Genomic DNA, 22,162 nt, shown 5'->3' with positions numbered 1-22,162 from the left:
CACCCCAACCCCCAATGGGAAGGGTTTTTTTTTTTTTCTTTGAACACAACCAGCAGAAGACATTTTTCCTCTATGTTGACGTATGACAACTAGACACTGTTAATGGTAATTTCAACAAAAACCTCCTTTGACTCTACTGGATTTGTTAGCTTGTGTGCAAATGAGACAGTTTGTTAGGAGACAGTGATGGTTATCTAACCAGCTTGCATTAACTAAATCTAAAGTCTCCCGGGTCAAAGTGATGAAGTGATCAGCTTCCAGAACTGAACTGTGTCGGTTCAGGTCTGTTCACACAGATAAACCCATGTTTAGAAGCACAACCATGTGTTTACAGTCACTGTTTCCCTGGAGCTGAAGACCTCCAATATGGCCGCCAGATGACATCACCTGACCACCCACCACATGTAAAGTGTTAACATGCACCTGCTGCAGAGTTTTACAGCGTCTCACGGTTAAGAAACAGCTTCTGGGAACATTGCTTGAGATTGAATTTAAAGGTTTAGTTTTTATTTTTTATTGTTTTGTTTTTTTTTTTTTTTCCTCAATAGTTTTATTATTTATGAAGATGTCTCGCCTGCAAAAGCAAGAGTGGGACATGGGGGAGGGACAGGGAGAAAGAGAATGATGCCACTCTCGTCAGTCTGGAAGTTTCCAGCAGTAGTTGTCTATAGTCCTGCTATATCTGCTTCATGTCGTCCGTCCTCGCGTAGAAAGAACCGCGGCGCTTCCTCCTGGAACCCTTCATCTGAGACCATTCTGGCTCTCCTCCGCTTTAAAAAACAACTGGTTAAAAAAGTTAATTAAAATATTTTGTTAATTTGTTTTGGCGAGGGGTGGGAATGTGGTGAGTGTGGGTGACAGTTGTTTGCTGGGGTTGGGTTTCGGGGGTTTATGGGTATCACACAGGAATGCCGTTGATGGAAACTCTTCCACAGAGGGGCAGTGAACGCCTCTCCGTTCCTCTGCGATGGAGACGCTTCAGTTTCCAGGAGTGTGGAAGGACAGCTGCTGGGTGGGGTGGGCCTGAACCTGGACAGCTGGAGGACACAAGAGACACAAAAACTCTTTTAAAACTAGTTCTCCACATTTTGAGTACAAATGCTCATTTTTTATCTAAATGTCCCCCGACAACAACTAGACACTTTATCTCTGCCAATCTATCTAGACACTTTATTCATGAAACTCAACAGCAGGAGCCACTTCACAGCTGCCAGTGACAATAAACATGTTAATTACACGTTTCATGTTTAACGGACGGGTTCGGTATTTTTTGACACAAGTTGTATTAAAATGTTGATATGTTGGTACAGCTCAGCCTCACCTCTCGCTTTCATGAGGAGAAACTCACCAATCTGCTTCAGCCTCTTGCTGACCTTCAGCACGGTGCAACAGGGTACTCGCTTTCAGTCTCAAAATCTTAATAAATGTTGTTTTTGAAATCCGGAAACTCACAGATGGATGCTCTCTTCCATGGGATTCTCCATTCAGGAAAATTTAGTTTCTTCTTCTTGTGAGCATTTATTTATGCCGAGTTAACTTCAGGAACACCACTGGAAACTTTGAACGCAGCATCAGCATGGCGTACACACACAGTACAAAAGGATACGTCTTATTGTAAAAGCTAAATAAAACTTATTTGAAAGCACTGTTTTCAAAAATTTTGGGGGTAAAATATTTCAAGACGTATCTGACTGGGCTGTGAGTTTCCTTTTTTTCAGAAAGGGCATTTATAATGGGTTTTTGAGGCTGAAAATGAGTGTCCTGTTAGATTGTGCTGAAGGTCAAAAAAGAAGCTGCAGTTATAGTTATAAATGATGGGTAACAACATTTTTATACAGGCTGGGTTGAAAAATACCAAATCCTATCCTTTAAGAACAGCAGTGATTATCCACTGGACAGAGCACTACATGCATCAGAGAAGCAGAGGGAAAACAAAATTCTCTACAGAAGAACTTTAATTACTGCAGTCGAAACGTTTGGCCTGAACGAATCTGGGGGGGGAAATGTCTCTAAAGCCGTTTTAGTAAAAATGTATTAACCTTTGTTGCACCTGGTAAGTGTTTTATGTGGAATAATAAAACAAATTCACAAAATTATGCTGTTACACCCAGAAAGTCTCAGCAGGAGAATGTATTTGGCTTGTTCAAGGTGCTGCGTGTTCACCTTGGGGGGGCCCGATGTAGTAGTGCTGAGGTGCGCCCTGCTGGGGAGGGGGGCCGTGCTGGGGGGTGGAGCCAGCGCCCTGCTGAGGGGGGGCATAGTGCAGCATGACGGGTGGTGGCCCGTGGCTGGCGTTGTGGTGAGGTCCTGACATTCCCCCTGCAACATGGGCCTGGGGGGAGGAGGGAGAGACACGACATGGTGACACTGAACAGAGGGAATTAGATTTTTTAAAAAAAACACTGATCTGTCACTGTTAGAGAAGCAACAGAACAAACACAAAGCAGCTGCATCTTTTTGTCTCAAGCTGTGACTTCATTTGGTGGTAAGTCACCAAGCTTACTATCGTTAACGAAAATTAACAAAATAATGAAAACCAAATGTGAAAAAACATTTGCAGTGGCTGAAATACAGATGAAAAAGAAGCTTTACAAAAAAAATACCTGAAACTGTATTGTGTGTATACAAAAATAACTAAAACAAACTAAAATTATAAGGAAATTTTCTCTAGTTTTTGTCAGTTTATTTGGCTGTTTATGTCCTCTGTGAATATCCTTTTTAGAATGTTTTGTTTAGTTTTTATTACATAGTGCCTTTTCTGACCTTTTTGAATTCTGCCTGACAAAAAGCCCATATTACAAAAAAAGGCAAAAATTAACACTGAAACTAATAAAAAATAAACTACGCATTTTCAAGAAATAAATTGAAACTGAAACTGGAAAAAGTCAAAATGAAATAAAAATAAAAACAAATGAAAAATGCTCAACTATAAAAAATCTTGTAAGTCACAACAAGGATGTAATATAAAAATGCACAGAAGCAACCATCAGTGGTTCTTCATTTTTCCCAAAGTAAAGTGGAAGGTGAAGCCTGGACTCCACCAGCCGCTGCGACAGGAGTCCGCTGAGCGTGACGCGTCGTACCTGTGTGAGCTGGCTGATGGCTGGGAAGCCGTGCGGCATGGCCTGGTGGGCGGGCAGGCTGTAGCCCTGCATGGGGTAGGAGGCCTGCGGGGAGCTGTGGCCGGGCGGCAGGTTAGGCGGCGTGGGTGCCGACAGGCCGCCAGAGTGGTAAATGGACTGGGGCTGAGGACCGCCCTGGCTCGACTGCTGGGGAACAGAAAGTGAAGGTGGAGTTACAAACCAAACACACCGAGGGAACGTTCAGAAGACACTCAGAAGACAATCAGAGCCTGGTCACAGCAGCAAGTTTGGTATACTGTGCGGATTAGGATTTTTTTTTTTCTGGCCGGTCCCCTTTGAAAACCTCAACACTGAAGTGGTGACAATCAGACCCACAGTAGCCTTTGTAACTGATTTCATCACTTGGAAGTCCTTGGTTACACGTATTACACAGAGAGGGAGGCCATAGAGGTTCACGGCTTGACATTTTTGTTTAGATTCATACATTCATTACTGATGACAGCATTCTGATTGCTTTTGCTTTCCACTTGGTTTACTGCATTCACTGTATCATACATTTCAAACAATATCACTGTTAAGCTGTTTATTTTTTCTTCTTTTTTACACTGCTGATTGTTACACTCAGTTTAGTCTATTATGATGATTGTGAAGACAAATCTCAGAGACATTTCTGACAGGCCTGTGGTTCTTCACACAAACAAGCACACCAAGAAAATACGTAAATAATAATAACAATAATAATAATAATAATAATAATAATATTCGCATGGACCTTTGATAGTAGACTTGGGTAATGCAGAAGCAGAGGTGTGCTGGTGTGGCGTGCATCAGGAGCACCCACCTGATTGTGTCCTGGACTGGGTGCTGTGTGCTGGGGTGGGGCTTGACTCCCAGTGGGGGTGCTGGAGGGCTGAGGAGGGTGCATGGAGCCCGAGTGGTGAGAAAATGACTGAGCGGCTGAGAGAGAAACAGAGGGAGAGGGAGAGAGGGAAAAGAGAAGACAGAGTACACTTTAGTACTTTATCATATAATGTGTTATATTTTATTTTCATGTCCAGATATTATGCAGTAAGTTGTATTTTGAATAGTATTTATACACTGTCATTCCTTTCCTGCAGCAGATTTCTGTGTCAAGAAGACTTGACTTTGGTTGATAAACTGCAGTCAGCATGAAACATTGCTGTGTGAAATGTACCCAGACTAATTCATAAAACAGACAAACAAAGCCATGTTTCAGTGGTGGTACTTCAGTTAGGAAGCAAAACAAAGAAACACTTTAAAATTTACAGATTTTCACCCAAAATAACTGAAGAAAAGGACCTGAAAAAGCCATCAGATTCTGTTGATGCTGGATATGTCACATGGCTCCCCCTCCCTGCTTACCATACAGGGCCTGTTGTGGTCCTGGTGGGCCCTCAGCCTGGCCGGGATACTGGGGGCCAGGAGGACCCATGGGCTGCGGGGCCCCTGATGTCAGCATCCTCGCTCCCCCCTGCAACATCGAGTACACTGCCTGGAATCATAAGAGACAGAGGGGAGATTAAAAAGAATAAAAAAATTTAAAAAAAAACCCTGATAAGTTGCCTTCTGGGGATCTCAGACATGAATGAGGAAAAATGGCGTTTTTAAACAGGCATTTAAAAACTAGAGATTATTTTAATGAGAACAATAAGATATAGGGAAAATGTGAAGCAATGTGACGAATATCTTTACTGATATGTACAAAACTAAGGATGAGAGGAAACTGGTTTCAAGGCGATACACAACGGTTTAATTGAACAAGAAACATTCAACAAAGAAGGTAAAAATCTGAACTTCACTTTTCAGAAAAAGGCTGGCTAAACGTGTTCGGTACAGCCCACTTCCACCAGTTCAGGTGTATGCAGTGTTTAGGTGGTGGAATCTGATTAGGTTCTTTCCGACTCCCAAACTGAAATATGTACAGACAGGTGAGATAGAAAGAGGTCTTTGTTGGAGACCTCAGGTGAGATGGAAAGAGGTCTTTGTTGGAGGAAAAGTAGAGAATAGCTGGCTGATCGTTTTCTGATCATTGTATTCATATTTTTGGGAGGGGGTTGCCCAGTGATTTGGACATGTTGGCCCGATGTAACTCAGGTAATCCAGAACATCTTTGGTGATGACACTGATTGCTCATTCTTTACAATTTATCTTGGCAATATTGCAGATCATTTGCCAGCCCAAGACAAGTAGTTTTAAGGAATACTATTGGCAGGCAGTAAGAAAGCTGTAACATGAAATGTTTGAGGGAAAAACCATTCAAAACATGTTTAAAAAAAAAAAAAAAAAAGAGGCCTTTTTCTTACATCTGAATATCAAACATTTTCTGAAATATGCAGGAAAAATTGTTTGTGTTTGAATCTATGAGAGAAAATGAACTGACATGCACTTCTGTCTGTTATAATATCATAATGAATGTAATGGTGAAGAGCCGTGTTTTTGTTTGGTTTGATTGTGTTGTTTATATGTATATACTTATTTTAAAAGTAAGGTTTCATGTCAAGTTTTTTTTTTTTTTTTACATTTTTTAAAAACTTTTTTCCCATTTGATTTAGTGTAAATGTACCCAATGTCATCTTTTGAACTGGTGGGGCGGTGCTGCCCTCTGGTTTCTGCTCTGGATTATTCGACTGAACCTGGAAATTCAATGTCAAACTGTACAGACAGCGGCGCTCATTCATGCCCTGCCCTGCAGTACCTGTCCGTGGTAGTGTGGGGGCATGGCCTGGATGACCTGGCCATACTGTAGGTAGGACTGGGGGTAGGGTGAGGCCACCAGCGGGGGTCCTGTGGCTGAGGCTGCTGGGATCATGGGAGAGGCTGGGGAGGCGTGGTGCTCTGGACGCGGTCCCACCACCGGGCCTAAAGCCACACAGAAGGAGGTCAGCATAAACAAGCATGTGCATGACGTGTCTGGCCATGCTCAGACAGGCAGCTACAATCTGATTTTTGGTCATATCTGATTTGACTCAGTTTGAATGGTGATCTGAGTTTCGTGTTGTTTTTTTCTTTCTGTCCATCCCACACCTCCACCCAGTCACTGTTTCTCTCATGGGTCAACCTTCAAACTTTCTGTGCATTTTCTCTATATATTGTACAGTGGAGGGCAACTGTGGTCTTTTTCCACCTTTATTAAATAAAATGTGGCTGAATGTACCCTTTCTCTGTCAAGACACACCTCCATGATCAAAGTAACAATGCTCTGTTGCTGCGGACAGAGCACAGATGTACAGACACACTACCACCTATATTGTTCCTGAAGTATTTGTACAGTAATTCAGTAGCATCACTGCTGCTGAAAATTTTGTTTCTTTCTACCTGCATGTTCTACTGTTGATATCTTATTATAACTGACAGTTATGTAGTGTAGTACCTTTAGCTCTGGTGTATTTGCCCTGGTTGACTGTCGACATGGTGTACTGGTACATCTGGGGAGCCTGAGGAGAGGACAAGCAGGGAAAACGCTGAAATGACATCAGTATCAAGTGTGAGTACGCCTCGAGCTTGTCATGCCATCTTTCTGTTGCGCCAATAACACACTGCTGGTCTCAACATACCGAGATTTCATAATAATTGTTATTTTCAGCATTTGGTCTAGATGTTATTGTATGGTAACTTATGTGATAATTAAACAGACTAACATGGAAACCAGAGGGATGAAAAAAGTCAAACAAAGTGAGCTCTCATGGAGCTCGGATGCCGACCTGAATGGAGTGTCCCGGGATGGTGATGGGGGACATATACGACAGGTAGTGTCCAGGGGGGCTGCTGTATATGGCCCCTGCCCCAGGCTGGCCTGGCGGGGGGGGGCAGCACGACCGAAGGGCTGGGCGGGGTGGGTCGAGGCGGGGTGGGGGTCGACGCAGGTTTCTGTCAGGCAGCCGAGAAAGAAATCATGTCAAAGAGAATGCCAGCTCGAATCTCATCTAAGCTGTTTCATTTAGTACAGAGCTGCACATGGTCACTGCACTGTTTTACACATTACATGAAACATTTACTACTAATCATGAAACATACTCATGTATTTTAGGGTTAAGACCTTCCCAAAGACAACCCACTTCCCACAGAGCAATTATGACCAACAATATCATAACTTATATAATTAAACACACTGCACTGTATCAATCATTTTATCAAATTTTCAGTAAAGGATCAATATCAGTGTGTGTGTGTGTATGCAACAGTTTCAGCAGACTGACCAATGGCGTGGGTCCTTTGATGGGAAGAAATTCTTTTGCGTTGGGATTCAGTGTGGAGTTTTTCACGTGCCTGCAAGCAGGAAACAACAGGAGAGAAAACAAAATGTATCTCAGTCCGTTCATCTGTCATGAGCTGACTTCTCCTTAAAAACCAAACAGTTCCTAAACAAATCATGTATTTAAATGGGAGATCTGGATATTGCAGGGCATTTAGCTGTTGCCTTCCTCAGCAGCACAGCTAGCAAATCCTCTGAGGACCAGACCCAGATTCAAACAGAGAGCCCATTTCAAACATTTCTCTTTGTGTGTCTCTGACTGGTGAGTAAGCAGTCCTCCAAGACCACTTACATTCAAGTTAACACATCACAGAACTGGACTGAGAGCAGAGAACAGCGTCTTCTAAGAACACTGAACAGGTCAGAGGCCATGGAGCCACATCTCAGGGACCACTGATGCTTTTTGAGTTTAAGAAATGCTCACCTGGAACACTGAACTCATAAATCAAGGAGATCTGGTAGACGTAATAGTGATGAGAGTGAAACCTATGATATGAAAAGCCGCTCTCATTCACTCTCTAACTGGGATCATTTAAAGCAAATTAAATTATATGGATATTTATTAGGGGTGTAGCGGCTCACTAAACCTTCAGTTCAGTTTGTATTGTGTTTTTTGGGTCACAATTTGGGTTTCAGATCGGTTCGTACTGTACATTAGGGAGAAAAAAAAATACCATTTCCAGTGTTTTCTGTATTTTGTCTTATTTGCAAAAATACATTTGGGATGAAAATGTGAAATAAGCAAATATTCTTTCAAAGGCACAAGTCTACTTAGACTATGTAAAACGAACATAAAAAAAAGGTTGTATGGCTCTCATACGGTGGATGTGTTTGTAATACTGCACTGTTCATCTCCCAGTTCAAAATACAACCAACACTCAGGATCAGGTAACTCTCAGTCGCCCTGAAGGTCCAAACATCACTGGTGAGAACTTTGTAGGGTCTATTGTGTAATAAACGGCTTGTGTTTTTTATTGTTCGGTTTTACACCCTAAATATTTATCTACTTCTCATCATTCTGCTTTGGATTCCTGGAAAAGCCACCCAGATGTCCCTGAACGCCACGCTGAAAACTGAACTGGACTGGACTGAACTTACGCTGCAGCTGCAGATGTAGCCTCAGCTCGCTCACTGCTCTCTGGCCGGGGCTCCTCGCTGCCAGGGGTCCCAGCTGGCTGCGGCGTGCCGGTCAGTTGCCCATCGGGGCCTGCAGCCTGGGGGATGGCAGGTGCTGTGGGGGTCGGCGTGGTGGCAGTAGGGGCGGTGGTGGAGGTAGCTCCCTCAGGAGTTTGCTGCAGGTCTTGGGAGGAGGGGGAGTTGGCAGATTTGGGCGGGGTAGTCGAGGAAGTGGAGGAAGGAGAGGAGTCAGCGGCCTGGATGGGGCCAGGCTGAGGGGGCTCTGACGAGGACGGGGCAGCTGAAGGGGAGGAGCTGGGCTGCAGCTGAGAAAAAGAGGGAAACCTGAGTTACTATGGAAATGAAGTTTCTTTCAAGGGCAAAAAATGTTTTTGAATTACTAAAAAGATACAAGTTTTCATTGTTTAACGGCGCATGCCAACGCTCCACTGAACCCCAGGACAACAATAAAACATAATCATGCAAACCCCAATCTGATTAAAATGTCAAATAAAAATGGATTCAAGTAAGAAACCTCCCATATAAAACTTGTACTGATCAATTTATAATGGCAATGTAATCAGTCAAACTGCACTATATCAGGTCGTAGGTTTTTTTCTATGTACCTGATGGATGTAATTTGTACTGACAGATATTCAGAGAAATAATGTTTCTCATCACATTCTGACAAGTTACTGTACACACTGAAAAGGCACATACCAGAATTTCCCAGCAGCATTTAAATTACACCAGGATGTAAATGCATGCAACATATTCAGAGCAAGTGTCTAATGAAAGAAAACCTTTGCAGTTAGCTTTCACTCTCCAGACAGAAAACTGGGCCCTGTGTGTCCCTGGGACTGTCTGAACGGCGGCCCAGAGTGTCCGGCTGCTCTTACCCGAAACTCTTTGCCAAATTTCCGGAGCTCCTCCAGCTGGGATCTCTGTTGGACTGACGGAGCTGACAAAGCAAGAGAGAGGAGGCAGAGATGAATAGAGAGGACCAATGTGAGTACTGCTATTTCTGGCTTATAGCTGCCCATGTCAGTATTAAATATTACAATTTATGCATGACAAAAAAATGCATACTAAATATCATCTTAGAAGAAAAGTAGAAAAGTCAGTAGAGTAGAATTCAGAACATGCAACAACATGCCTTAGTTAAAGAAAAAAAAAGTTTGGGAACCGCTGCTCTCGTGTACCTTTGCTGCTCTTGTTCTCCTGTGGACTGGCCAGACTCTCAGCTCGCTCCTTCGCTGCTGAGCTGAGGATTTCATTCACTGTGGATGACAGAAAAAAGTCAAGTCCTACTGGAGGAACTGTTACCAGGAAATTCTTGGGAAAAACACACAATAAATTCAAATTGCTTTCAACAAGGACATGCTTAGGTGCTGCCTGCAAACAGTACATTTAGTGCTAAGCAAGTTTGCACACCATAATAAGAGGTAACTTTCTGAACCCATGTACTGAGTCATCAGTAAACTGCACACAGCACACTGCACCTGATCTGTGATGCTTTATATAAAAGATACCAGAGCAACAAGAAAGGCACTAAGAAACCAACGGTGAAGCCAAATTTATCTGGACAGGGCGCTGCTCACTACTCTGAAGTATGAATTCACGAGTTCCTGTGTGGAGAGGATTTACCTCCTGTGACCAAACACCTCAGTTTCAGTTGGGAAAATCTCAGTATCTTAATTAGGAAAGATGACATACTCTTCACTGTTGTAGCGCCATTTCCAGTTTGAGCCTAATCAGATGGATGGATTTTTGAATACGAATCTAGCGCAGATTAAAGTAATGAGATTCCTTTATCAATTAAAACAGCAAAGGGAAAAGGAAATGTGTGGAGTTCATAGTCCTGTGCCTCTGTTTCTAAATGTGTTCTGATAATGGCACAGACAACGAAAACAAAAACATTCACAAGCAGACTTGCATACTAGTTTTCATAAAGGTGAATAGAGAGTGATGCACATAATAATGCAAATCTGAAAGATATGGATATCATCATTATCAAGACTGGTGAATTGAATAAGCTTGCTAAGGTGAACATTTTGTTCTCTTTCTCCACATATTTACAGCCTCGGGTAGAGCCTGCAAGTGTGAATGACACATTTATGTACATCCTGTATTTATGCTCAAAATTCAGTTTTTTTCAGACAACTATTCCCATATTCCCATATTTTCCCATTTTGTTTATATTCCACTCATCTTGGTATTTTCAACTTTACATTTATGTCGTTATTATATTTTTTCCATTTTATTTATTTTTAGACATATGTATCCATTCATTACTTCTTTGTCTCAGTATTCTAGTGAAAGCTAAATGTTGTTCCCCTGACTAGCAGTATGTTAGTATTTAACACTCAGACTCTCTCAGTTAACGTCCACTTCGTTCGCAAAATTTGCTGTGAATTTTTTACACCTAAAAACTGTCAAAACAGCGTCTCACCATCAACAGGGAAAAGTGGGGTGGGGCCGGAGGGTTTGGTAGTTGCTGTGGTAACAGTGGAGGGGGAGGAGTCCAGGAAGGTGGGGCCAACCAAAGGGAGGTCCGGGGGAGGGGCATCTGGTTTTGGAGAGCGGGATGCTGATGGGAAGATGGGGAGAGAGAGAGAGAGAGAGAGAGAGGGAGAGAGAGATGAGGGTTCAAGGAGGAGACACAGGAGGAGGAAATGTGACAGTGATGATCTGTCTGCTTGACACTGTGCTGCAGTCTGCTTCTGTACAGTGAGTGTGTGTGTGTGTGTGTGTGTGTTAACTCATGGAGGAGCTCAGGGTGGGTGTGCCCATTTGAGAGCGGCCACTACCCTTCGGTCATGTGATGGACAGACTCCAGTAAGGATGGAGGGACAAAACAAACCCATACCAGAACTTGACAAATCACTGACTGTGGATTTATTCAGCCAATCAGGGTTAATCTACTGGTTGGATCAAAGAGTTAATCTACATTAGCTAGCCTTTAATTTTTCCTTTTCTAAGAATTTATCCCCACAGCAATATTGACCCTGGATGTATGGCTTTTTCATGAGCTCTTTGGAAAAAGAATCTCAGGTTAAAACAAAGGAAATGTACATGGACTTTGAATGATTCCTTTGACAGCTGCTCACCGTGTTACAGAGTGCTTCATTAGTGAGTAATTTGCTCATTTTTACAGCCAGCTCACAGTGGGCAGGCTGGCAGACTACTATCAGGAATCCTTAAGGAGTTCTTAAAAAAGTGTGTGTGTGTGTGTGTGTGTGTGTGTGTGTGTGTGTGTGTGTGTGTGTGTGTGTGTGTGTGTGTGTGTGTGTGTGCATCAACTGGAATGTTTCCATCCACATTTTTCACATAGTTTAAGAGCAAATGTGAATCAATGAGCATTTTGATGTGAATCATTTCGTAAAGCAAACAACTGCAGGCTTTTATGTAATCACAGGTGGGAAACCGAACATTTCAGGAGCAGAGATCTGATGAGCTCCCTGCTCCGGGAAGAGTGGTAACAACAGTCCTCACTCAGCTGTTCATGACTTCATTTAAAATTTGTCCACACACAGTATGTTCCTCCGTCCACCAGGTTTGTTGTCATTCAACAGGCTAGAACCACAAGACAAAAGTCCCTGCTACATCATCATTTCTTCAATAACCTGAACTCATCAACCTTCATCGCATTTTCTCTTCATGTCTTCATCCACCTCAGCAGTTTTTGCAGAATTCAACTCCTTCCATTCAGTTTTTCTTATGTACAAATTAAACATTTCCATAAAAACTGGTGCATGGAAACCTCACAACTCCGTATGTGTGTGTGTGTGTGTGTGTGTGTGTGTGTGTGTGTGTGTATGTGTGTGTGTGATCTGCTCACGCATACCTGCAGGTGCTGACTGGGAGTTTGGGGTGCGCAGCGTTCTGTTGCTCTGAGGTCTCTGGGATTTAGGGGAGGTTCTAGACGCAACTGAGACAGAGAAACAAGAAGTCAAAACCATTCACTGCCAGCAGGTGGCCTGCCGTGACATCAGATAGGCTTCACATGAAGCAAAGACTTTTTTGAACGTGGCAAAGTATTGAAAGGTTTTGGACCAAAATCTCAGTATTCATGGAACAAATTCCAATATTTATACGTGTGAAAGATGACATTACCACATCTGACTCCATTAAGAACCAGCGTTGGGCTAGTTATTAAAAAATAATATATTACTCATTTGAAAATTAATATTATTTACTTTCATCACGTTATTTACTTTGATGGACAATTAAATTAGCAAAATTGCAAAAAAAATCCCTCCCATCCCTGGACCTATCTGCCTCGATACCTCCGTTGACAGACGAGCGCGTGGTGTCGGCCAGAGCCTGTGGGTGCGACAGGGAGTGAGGAAGCGAGTGATTGGAGCAGGGAGGGCTGCTGGCTGCCGGCAGGCTGCTCTGGGACTGGTGAGGAGAGCAGGCCGTTCTGACAGACAGCGGGCTGCTCCTGTCAGAGGACGGCCTGGGAGAGGAGGAGCTGGGTGCCGAGTGCCTGGAGGAGCTTGGCGCTCCCGATCGAGCGGAGGCTCCACCCCTGCCGCTGCTGGCAGACATGCTGATGTCCCGGGCCCTCTGGGGGAGGGGGATGTATTTACCTTCCCTGGAAAACAAGAGATCAGACAGAGAAGGGGTCAGAGGCCTGCTTGGAAGCTGATCAAATGAAGTGCTGTTTTCAATCAGAGAGGAATTTTTATGAGGCTGACAGCCCTCAGTGTTGATGTACAAACACCGGTTCAGCAGAGCTGGCCTCTTCAGCAAAAACACGAGGACAGAGCTGCAAGTGACAGTGAGGGTAAGATACCCTAAGTTATCACAAAATGTTTAATGCTTCAATATATGACCTTTATTCATTCACTTTCTTTTTCTGAATACACTGAAATATGTATACAGATAGTTGAATGAAAGTCCACTGTAAACTCATGGGCTAAAATGGAAATTGGCAGATCAGTTTTTACATAATGCCAGCCTTGGCCCATCTTCTCAATAAAGTACTCGAAAGTCATATTGTTTCTGGAAAAAAGTTACCAGTGCACCACCATCCAAGAGACCAGAAAATCAGTGCAAAGTGAGGTGATTTTGTGCCTGCCTGTTTTCCACAGATGGATTAACACTGCTTACTGACTCTCAGAATCAGCTTATACAGAAAAGGTTAGGAGATAAAGAACAGAGTGTTGGGTTCCTTCTACTAAAACAGAATGGCGTTTATTCTACACAGCCAAGGCTCCTGTTCTAATTCTTGTTATGAATTTCACAAAGAGCAGCATTTCAACATTTTCATGTCAGGAAACATTTTTCCAGCTGTTAAAAAAAATAAAAATTGGGCTAAGCATTTCATTAAGGTAGTGATATTAGTTAGAACACTTCAGTTTGCTGATCCCACTGCAGGTATTTATGGGATGGATTAGCATCAATGCTGATCATGGTAACAGTTGGTGCACCTATGTTTTTAGTGTCACAGTCCAGCAATTATGAAATTCGCTTAGGAGATACATTCTCCAAGTTACACTTGTATTGGTCCAGTATCTGCTGCTTCTGATGTTAGTATCAATGCATCTCTGTTATGTGAAAGCCATTCTTACCTGCCGCCAGAGTTGAAACCAGGACTGCCCCTTTCCTCCCTCTCTCTGACCACGGCGCTGTATCTGTCCTCTTCACTCCGGCCCTCATCGTTCTCCAGCGAGACCCGGCGGCGGTACTGCAGGCTGCTCTCGATCTCGCTGGCTAACCGGGCCGCTCTCGCCTCTCGCTGCCGATAAACCTCCGAGCTCCCTCTCTCTAAAGGCACGCTGACGGAGAGAGCACAGGATAGGACAAAAAACATAAAAAAGGCAGGAAGGTCATATGGAGGAGGATTTGTTTTCAGTCTCTATGAACTGGTCAGTTTGATGGCAGGACTTTGGAGGGGTGATGGTTACTCTTAGGGTTTGACTAAGACAATATTTTGTTAAAAAGCCGGGGCACTCCAACAGATCTGAAAAACCTTAACCCGATAGAGGGTGGTACTGACAGTTTGATGTCAACAATACTGGCCAACTGATACACATTTGTGTGTATACACACACACACATGCATATCTATCTATATTTTTGCACAGCTATACTATGATTTAAAAAAATCTTGCTATCATACTTTCAGGTTCACACAGGTTATTTCTGACAACAGATGTGCAAGACAATAGCATCATACTAACCAGTACAGAGGCCAGATGAATCAAATCAAGAAGTTATATGGTTTGGCTTTGTTTTCAGTTGATACCCTGGCATTGAGTATGTGGGACTCTCTGCCTTCTCACTGTTTCATGAAGCACTGGGTGGTGCTTCTGGATGTGTAGAGGTATCACTGAGTGGAAAAAAGACCCTTTCAACAACATTTAGCACCCAGTGTTGTACACAACTCATCAGTGTTGATGAATATAAAACCGCAAAAGACAGGATATTAAGGATACAAAACTTCCCCATTTAAAGAGAAAGGAGTCCTGTCCTGTCAGCTGTGATGTTCCTGCACAGTTATGAATATGGTCCCCAAGCAAACAGATTTCCCTTACAGTGACTTTGTACGATTATAGATGTATGGTATGTGTGGTTAAGAGCTGAGGAGAACCAAGGAGTTGTCTTGTTTTATTTGCATTATACCAGAGGTGGGTGACACTGACTGTCTGATATCCAGCTGTTAATGAAAGGCCATCAGCCTGTGTCAGGGTCAGGTGAGGTGGTACTCACGTGTACATGGAGAGGCTGGAGTCGTAGGTGGACTTGACGCCGTATGCCTCCTCGTTAAACTTAAACATCTCGTTGGCGTCCCAGCCATTTGACTGAGAGAGAGAGAGAGAAAATCAAGAATAAAGGAGAAGCCAAATGGACCTGGACTGAGTGGATGTGTCCTTTGTATTAAGCTCACTATCAGCTGGATCAGCTTTGCTGCTAAATGCTGTGGAACTGTGATCTTTACCAACAGCATGCCTAATGTTTATATGATGATGTTAATTTTTTTCATTGAAAAGATTTAGTAAAGACATTGGTATTAGTTAACTTTATTGTATGTTTCTACTGTTGCTGCTGGAACACCAGAATTTCCCTGGTTGGGATCAATAAAGTATATCTATCTATCTATCTATCTATCTATCTATCTATCATACAAGACTAGACAACCTAAGGAATAAATTTGTACCAAGCATGTCATGGTAGATTTTTGGAAGAGGGGTAAATATTGCTCCAAGGTTAGGCTAAATTTTTGCAAAGGGAGAACTTGGCATGGCCATTTTCAATGGGGTCTGTTGACATCTGACCTCAAGATATATGAATGGAAGTGGGTTCTATGGGCACCCACGGGTCTCTCGTTTGCACACTTGCCCACCTTCTACTAATCCAATGCCGTGTGGGGCAGTACAAATGTGTTATTTTGGCCTATTCTAAAACGGTATATTTCTGCATACTGGAACCTAAACCATCTTGAAGTTGCATAAATTGGGTTTGACTGGAAAGCTGAGACTTTTGTGGATTCAACGAGCCTATTTTTATTCATGTGTGATGTTTTTCCCTACAATAGTCATTTCATTGTTGTGAGGCTGTATAAAATAAGCTACGGTGGCCTCTAGGATAATCACAGCCTCAAGAAACTTTACAACCACAAACTAGAGATTGAGTGAATTCAGAGGATGTCCTGTTCTGCAATTTCCAGAACAGGACACTTCGAGCCCTATCTTGCGCCAGACTCCCTAAACCCGCTATTTGCGGATTTAGGATTTAGGAAGAGGCGTTCCCCCGTAAAAGTTGCTCTCTTGTGCACCTCCCGCTATCCGCAAAACACCTGCGCTACCCGCTATATTATGCATAGGCGTGTTTTGGGCGTTATGCCAGTTAAACCAATCAGTGTGCCAGGTGCCATTGCCTTTAAGGGCAGGCTGCGCTATCCTAAATCCTAAACCCGCGATGGAGAGAGGGAGATAGATTTCTCAGGGCTTCTACTGAGGCTAAAGCAAGTTGGCTTTATATACATATGATATATTATATTATAGGCGAGTTAATTCGGGAGGTGGAGCCACATGTGTCCAAGTGGACGTGTCACAAGGTTGTACTGATTGAGTAAAATCCCCGGGCCACACCACACACACACACAAGAGGCAGAGGTGGAACTATGTGTAAACTAATTTATTGACAAGGTAGATTGGGCAAATAAAATATTAAAAATAAAAATATAGCACAGCTGCTGGCTTATGATAAAACAATAAACCGTGCTGGCGTAAGTGTCCAATTAAAACAGTCTTTCCTCTAAACAGTCTATATGAGTAATATACTCAGTCCATTCCGGCGGCGTCCCGGTATCAGTCCAACCGTGTGTGTGGCGAGGCTCCGTCGGGGCGCGCATTGAAGCCGCCTGGGCGCGCTCTCGTAACAGCCCAAACTTGTGTGCGCAAGATAGCAACTTTAGGGAAAGCGCATGAAACACGCCCACGAACACACCTCCAGGCGCAAATGACGGAGTCGGCATAAGGATAGCGGGTAGCGGGTGGCGCAAGATACCGTTTAGGGATAGCGGAAGCTCCTAAATCCGCAATTTGCGGGTAGCGGGTAGTGGCAGCGGATAGCGGGTGGCACAAGATAGGGCCCTTCCTATCCAATCGCTGAACAATGCTACTGTTACACAAATCTCCAAATGTCAAATGTTTTTGATACCAAATCAGAGCATGAATATATCTATGGTGTTGCTTAAGATCTTCGTGTCTCAATGTGATATTTTGGAGGGATTTTGGTATTGAATCAGGAGATAAGCACATCGTCCCAGCACACCTCTGCACGGCTCTTCATTTTTACAGAGTGTATAACTTTTAACAGTGTGTATAACTTACATTAGAGGACTTCCAGCAGTAAAAATAATCCACTTACTTCAATCATGGTCATGTACGCATGTGTGTGTGTGTGTGTGTGTGTGTGTGTGTGTGTGTGTGTGTGTGTGTGTGTTGGTGTTCTCACTGTGTCTGCCTCCAGGTCGTAGTTTTCTCCGTTGATATCTCCTCCATCCCACCTCTGCAGCACCTTCTCTCTGATATCCCCGTTCACCCGTGACGAGCTAATTGCTGTGTCGGTGAATGTGTCTACACACACACACACACACATACACACACACACACACACACAAAACAGGCCAAACAGGTACCCTTTCACAGATATTCTGGTGCAGGTATGTGATCTGCTGAAAATATACAAATAAATCTAACACAAAACATCACATTATGAAATTTCCTCATCCATAATTTCATATTTCCATATTTCCCACTGGGCAGAAAACAACTTAAAAATCTGGTAGTTAAAAGTGTGTTTCAGAATGCTATTTGGTTCTGGAGAAGGCTACGGTTATTATTATTTATCATTTACTTGTATTACAATCGAATTCAGCCCTCAGTGCAAGCTGTCTCAATCAATCTTTGACAGCCACATTTTAAAGATATTTCTAGAGGTATCACGAGACAGCAGTGCATCCATTAAAAACAATTATTAGGATATCATCATATCAACATTCCTCCTAAATGTTTGCTGTGTATTCATGAGAGAAACTACCTTTGATAGCAAAGTTTAGGTCCACATCACGGCACGTCATGGTGACCAGGTCAGTGGGGCTGAAGATCATGGTGTCTGTGATCTCCTCAATCTTAGGGAGCGTGGACTGGCCTCCTCCTCCTCCTCCCCCCTCGCTCCCCCCACCTCCATCGCCGGTGGCTCCCTCACTCCTCTTATGAACAGCATCCACAGCCAGCTCGCACTTGTAAAGCCCAGGAGAAGTCAGAGTGAACACACACAGTACAGACATAAGTGTAAATCCTGTTTGTGGGTTTAAACAGCACTGACGCTGTGTAACTTAAACTGTGGAAAACATTTTAAGGCCATGCCAAAGAACTGAATCCTAGCCGGAGGTTGTTTACAGTCAGGGCATGAATGAGGAACTGCTGGCTATCAGATTTCAACATCCGTCACTATCTGCATCAGTCCTGCACATTTGGGGTTGTCTGCTGTAGGTGGCTGGGACTATGCTCTCAATCCTCATTCGTTGATTCCACCACACCTGGCTGCGCTGCGTTCCGACTGCAACACGGCCGCCGAAGCTGAGCGCGCCCACTCTAGACAATATCTGTGATTCTACCAGACGCACAGCAGCGCGTTTCAGAAGGATCCCATAAGCAGCTCTGCATTCTGCTCCTCTAAAAACGCACGCCTAGTTATTTTTGACAGAAGCCACGTCAAGCTGCACGGAGCAGATCAAAGTCAGACACAGGAGCAACACAGAGCATAGATATCAGAAATCAAAAGTAAGTAACATGAGGCGCCACCTGAATCGAGATGGCATCGCTCTCTCATGGCCAAACAGATCAAAGAAGTAACACTCCAGGGTTTGAATGTGCCACTCCATGCGTGCTTGCTGTGAATGCCTTATCTTCCTTGAAACCTGAACATAGCCTCTAAAAGATGAGGATTATGACTAACTTATATCTTTTCTTGGCAGCCATATTTATTCAACAGTATTAAACTGAAGTAGCTGGCACATGTACTGCAGGTGCTGTTTTGCACAGCCATTTAGATCACATCATTTCAAATTGGCAACTCAAATAAGATGCGGTGTGTGCAACTTTTGGAGTCACGTGGTGTCAGTGAGTGGAGGGCTCACACTGCAAGACAGACAATGTTCACGTGTTGATATTGAAAATGTGTCCACGGGTTACACCTGGGCCACGTAAAGAGGCTTTTACCTGTGAGCTTAGAGTCTTGAAGATCCCTTCATACACTGTGCCATTTTTCACTCTCACATCACAGGTGGAACCCTGAAAGCAGCAGTGAGGACAGCAAGACGCTTCAAGTTACCGCAGGTCGTGCATTTGCAAAAACAAGCTCAACGAGCAGAACGTCAGACAGACAGGAGCATACGCTACTTACTACGACCGCAGTTAGGAAATGAAGCATGCGGGCGTTGTTGTAGACACCTTCAAATACCTGGACAAAAAGAACAAACAAACCAAACATGTAAATTTGTTTTTTTCTGCTACTCTTTTCTTTTCTGATACATTGGAAGGAAAAATGTGCCCGGCTTGGTAAGGATTAATTGTATTGTTCAAGGACTCCTCAGCAGCCTGGATGTGTGTTGGCACTGTCTGAACCCAGACTAGCTCAAGGGCATGACTACTCCCTAATCACTGCACCAACACTGGCTCCTCGATTTACAGTAAGATGTAAGTTGCACATCTTGACATTAAACTCGCTGTCCAAATTACAAAAGCGTGACTGTACTGTTATAACATTGTAATGCTGTGATTAGGAGACGTCACCATCTGATGTGTCCCCCTGTCAGAGAACAGAGGTCACCATTACTTCAACAAAACATCCAGGCAAATACCAGCAGCCTGCCTGAGAAGGGTCAATCATTCACAAAGGACTGACTCTCTGTAGTAGCCAAATACTCAAGTACAAACTAGGGCTGAATAATGCATTGTTCTCATATTGTTTAAAGGTTAAGGTTAGCCTACAACAGCAATTGGTCTGTTCTGACCAATAAAAGACTTAACTGCATTTTCTACATGCATTTGGTATTATTTTGCTGATTCTTGAAGAATGCTTAATCTTCACTGTTGATACACTTAACATTTCACATAAGCATGAACCCACAGTCATATCATATATGGTATCGCTATCGAGATATTTCACATAAATATCAAGGTATGAAATTTTGTCCATATCGTGCAGCCCTAACACCCAAGCAAATATCAGCAAAATGCCTGAGAGGAGTGAATAGTAAATCAAGGACTGGGATTCTCTCCAGTGGCCAAATACTCACATACAAACCGTAACAGCTTAGTTTCTTTACAAATTTGTAAAGAAAGTAAGCTGTATGTATACAAAAAGGTGGTGTTAGCACCCGATTCTTTTGTTGAATGCCCAAGTACAGACCGGAGTCAATCTTCAGCTCTCAGATATAATATTTATTTGGTCACATGTAAAGCAAGGCAGCGCTGGTCTCAGTGTGACAGAGCTCCCGCAGGATCTCAGTCAGAAAGACCCCTATATCAGGAAATGATACACATTTATGTTCTTGGGCTTGGGCCTGCCCCGTACAGAGGTTGGACTTAAACGCAACCGAGAATAATTGGCCAGTTACCCGGACATGGACAGGCCAACCAGTGTCCATGCCTTGATCTCGGAATGTGTGATGCTATGTGTATGTATGTTGACTTACTTACTTACAACCTTTATTTAACTAGGCAGGTTAATTAAGAGCAGACTCTTATTTGCAATAACGACCTAGGTGGGGGTAGTGGCCCCCTGGGGAAGGGTATGGGGATTAAAATAAAATTTAAAAATATACACACACATATATATATATATATATATATATATATATATATATACACACACATATATACACATATATACATACACACACACATATATATATATATACATACATACATACATATATACATACACACATGCACATACATACATACATACACACATGTCTATACACACATAGATACACATACATACATACATACATACATACATACATACACATACACATGTATATACATATATACATATATACACACATACACATACATGTATACATACATATACACAATATGTGACTGGGCGTGTATCTAATGCAACAGACCTAACAAATAAGATAGAGAAAATATGTCTGGTTCCAGCTTTGTCTACCTTCTGCTAGCAGTCAAGCTGTTCTGAATAATACAAGAAACATTGAACTTTAACATACATTGGATACTGCAAGAGACATGAACTATAAGGCCAATTATAACAGTGGTGTGGGTTATTGCTGTTACTTACAGGAGTTGACTGAGTCTGTGATGGTGGCTTCATTGTGTTCCTTGTCCTAAAAGACACCAAAGGAAAAGGTTGAAAATTGAACCTCAGCTATCTAAGTTATAAACTACACCATAACACAGCGGCTCACCGACAACCAGCTCATGTCAGCCGCCCCTCCGTGGAGGAGAACAATAAATAACAATACCAGCCTGGCTAGTCGGTGACAAGTGTTAGCTCGGTAGCTAGCAGGCAACGTAAAGACTTCTAACGAGGAAAAAATAACCTAAACATTGTTTGAACACAAGTTTTAGACGGCTGCTCTTGTTGACGAAGTCGGGAAAGCTGAAAATCAACCGTTAACGCCGCTGTCCTGCTGTAAATACGGCATTTGCCCGGTGAGCTAACATTAGCTTAGCGGGGCTAACCCAGCCAGAGTAAACGGTTAAGGTGTTAAAGCACCGACAGTTTGGCCGCTAACGAGCGTGACACCCGCCCCGAGGCCCGGTCTCAGCTTGTAACGAGTACTTTTTAGTCATGTGCATCCCTGGTACTCCAGTCTTGTCGTTTCAGTGGAAAAGTCACACGGTTTGACAGGCCAGACACACGATACACCGTCGAAAAACAATAACAAAAACACACGACTGGGTGCGCTCGGTTTACTGCACACCGGCGGCTGCCCGGACACGTGACGCGAGTCAGCATCGGCGGGCGGGACGGATTCAGCAACACAAGGCATACCTGTCAACATTTGAGTAGTAAAATCCGGGAGGTTTTTGTGTCGGCGGGGGGGGGGGGGTGGGGGGGGGGGGGGGGTGGGGGTTGCCCCCGGTATGCACATCATCACGTTGAAATACACAGGCATGGCCCGACATCATTATAAA

The 22,162-nt window shown here is 43.3% G+C and overlaps 1 protein-coding gene across 1 annotated transcript; it reads right to left on the bottom strand.

Annotated features, from left to right (window-relative positions):
- Positions 1–844: 844 nt before the first annotated feature.
- Positions 845–21,940, bottom strand: atxn2l (ataxin 2-like). The gene is given in 24 exon segments (XM_030058477.1): positions 845–1,037; positions 2,164–2,332; positions 3,084–3,269; positions 3,925–4,040; positions 4,467–4,596; positions 5,800–5,963; positions 6,475–6,538; positions 6,806–6,904; positions 6,906–6,971; positions 7,301–7,370; positions 8,455–8,798; positions 9,372–9,433; positions 9,675–9,752; positions 10,925–11,062; positions 12,320–12,403; positions 12,762–13,072; positions 14,052–14,258; positions 15,192–15,283; positions 17,442–17,563; positions 18,027–18,228; positions 19,211–19,282; positions 19,395–19,451; positions 21,303–21,348; positions 21,807–21,940. Coding segments are annotated over 24 exon segments (2,955 nt in total). The 5' UTR covers positions 21,824–21,940; the 3' UTR covers positions 845–978.
- Positions 21,941–22,162: the final 222 nt, after the last annotated feature.

The sequence above is a fragment of the Myripristis murdjan genome, chromosome 8, assembly GCF_902150065.1.
Source record: "Myripristis murdjan chromosome 8, fMyrMur1.1, whole genome shotgun sequence".
In the NCBI taxonomy this organism is placed as follows: Eukaryota; Metazoa; Chordata; class Actinopteri; order Holocentriformes; family Holocentridae; genus Myripristis; species Myripristis murdjan.
Note: the sequence above shows the minus strand (reverse complement) of the source record. Positions and strands in the feature narration are given on the sequence as shown.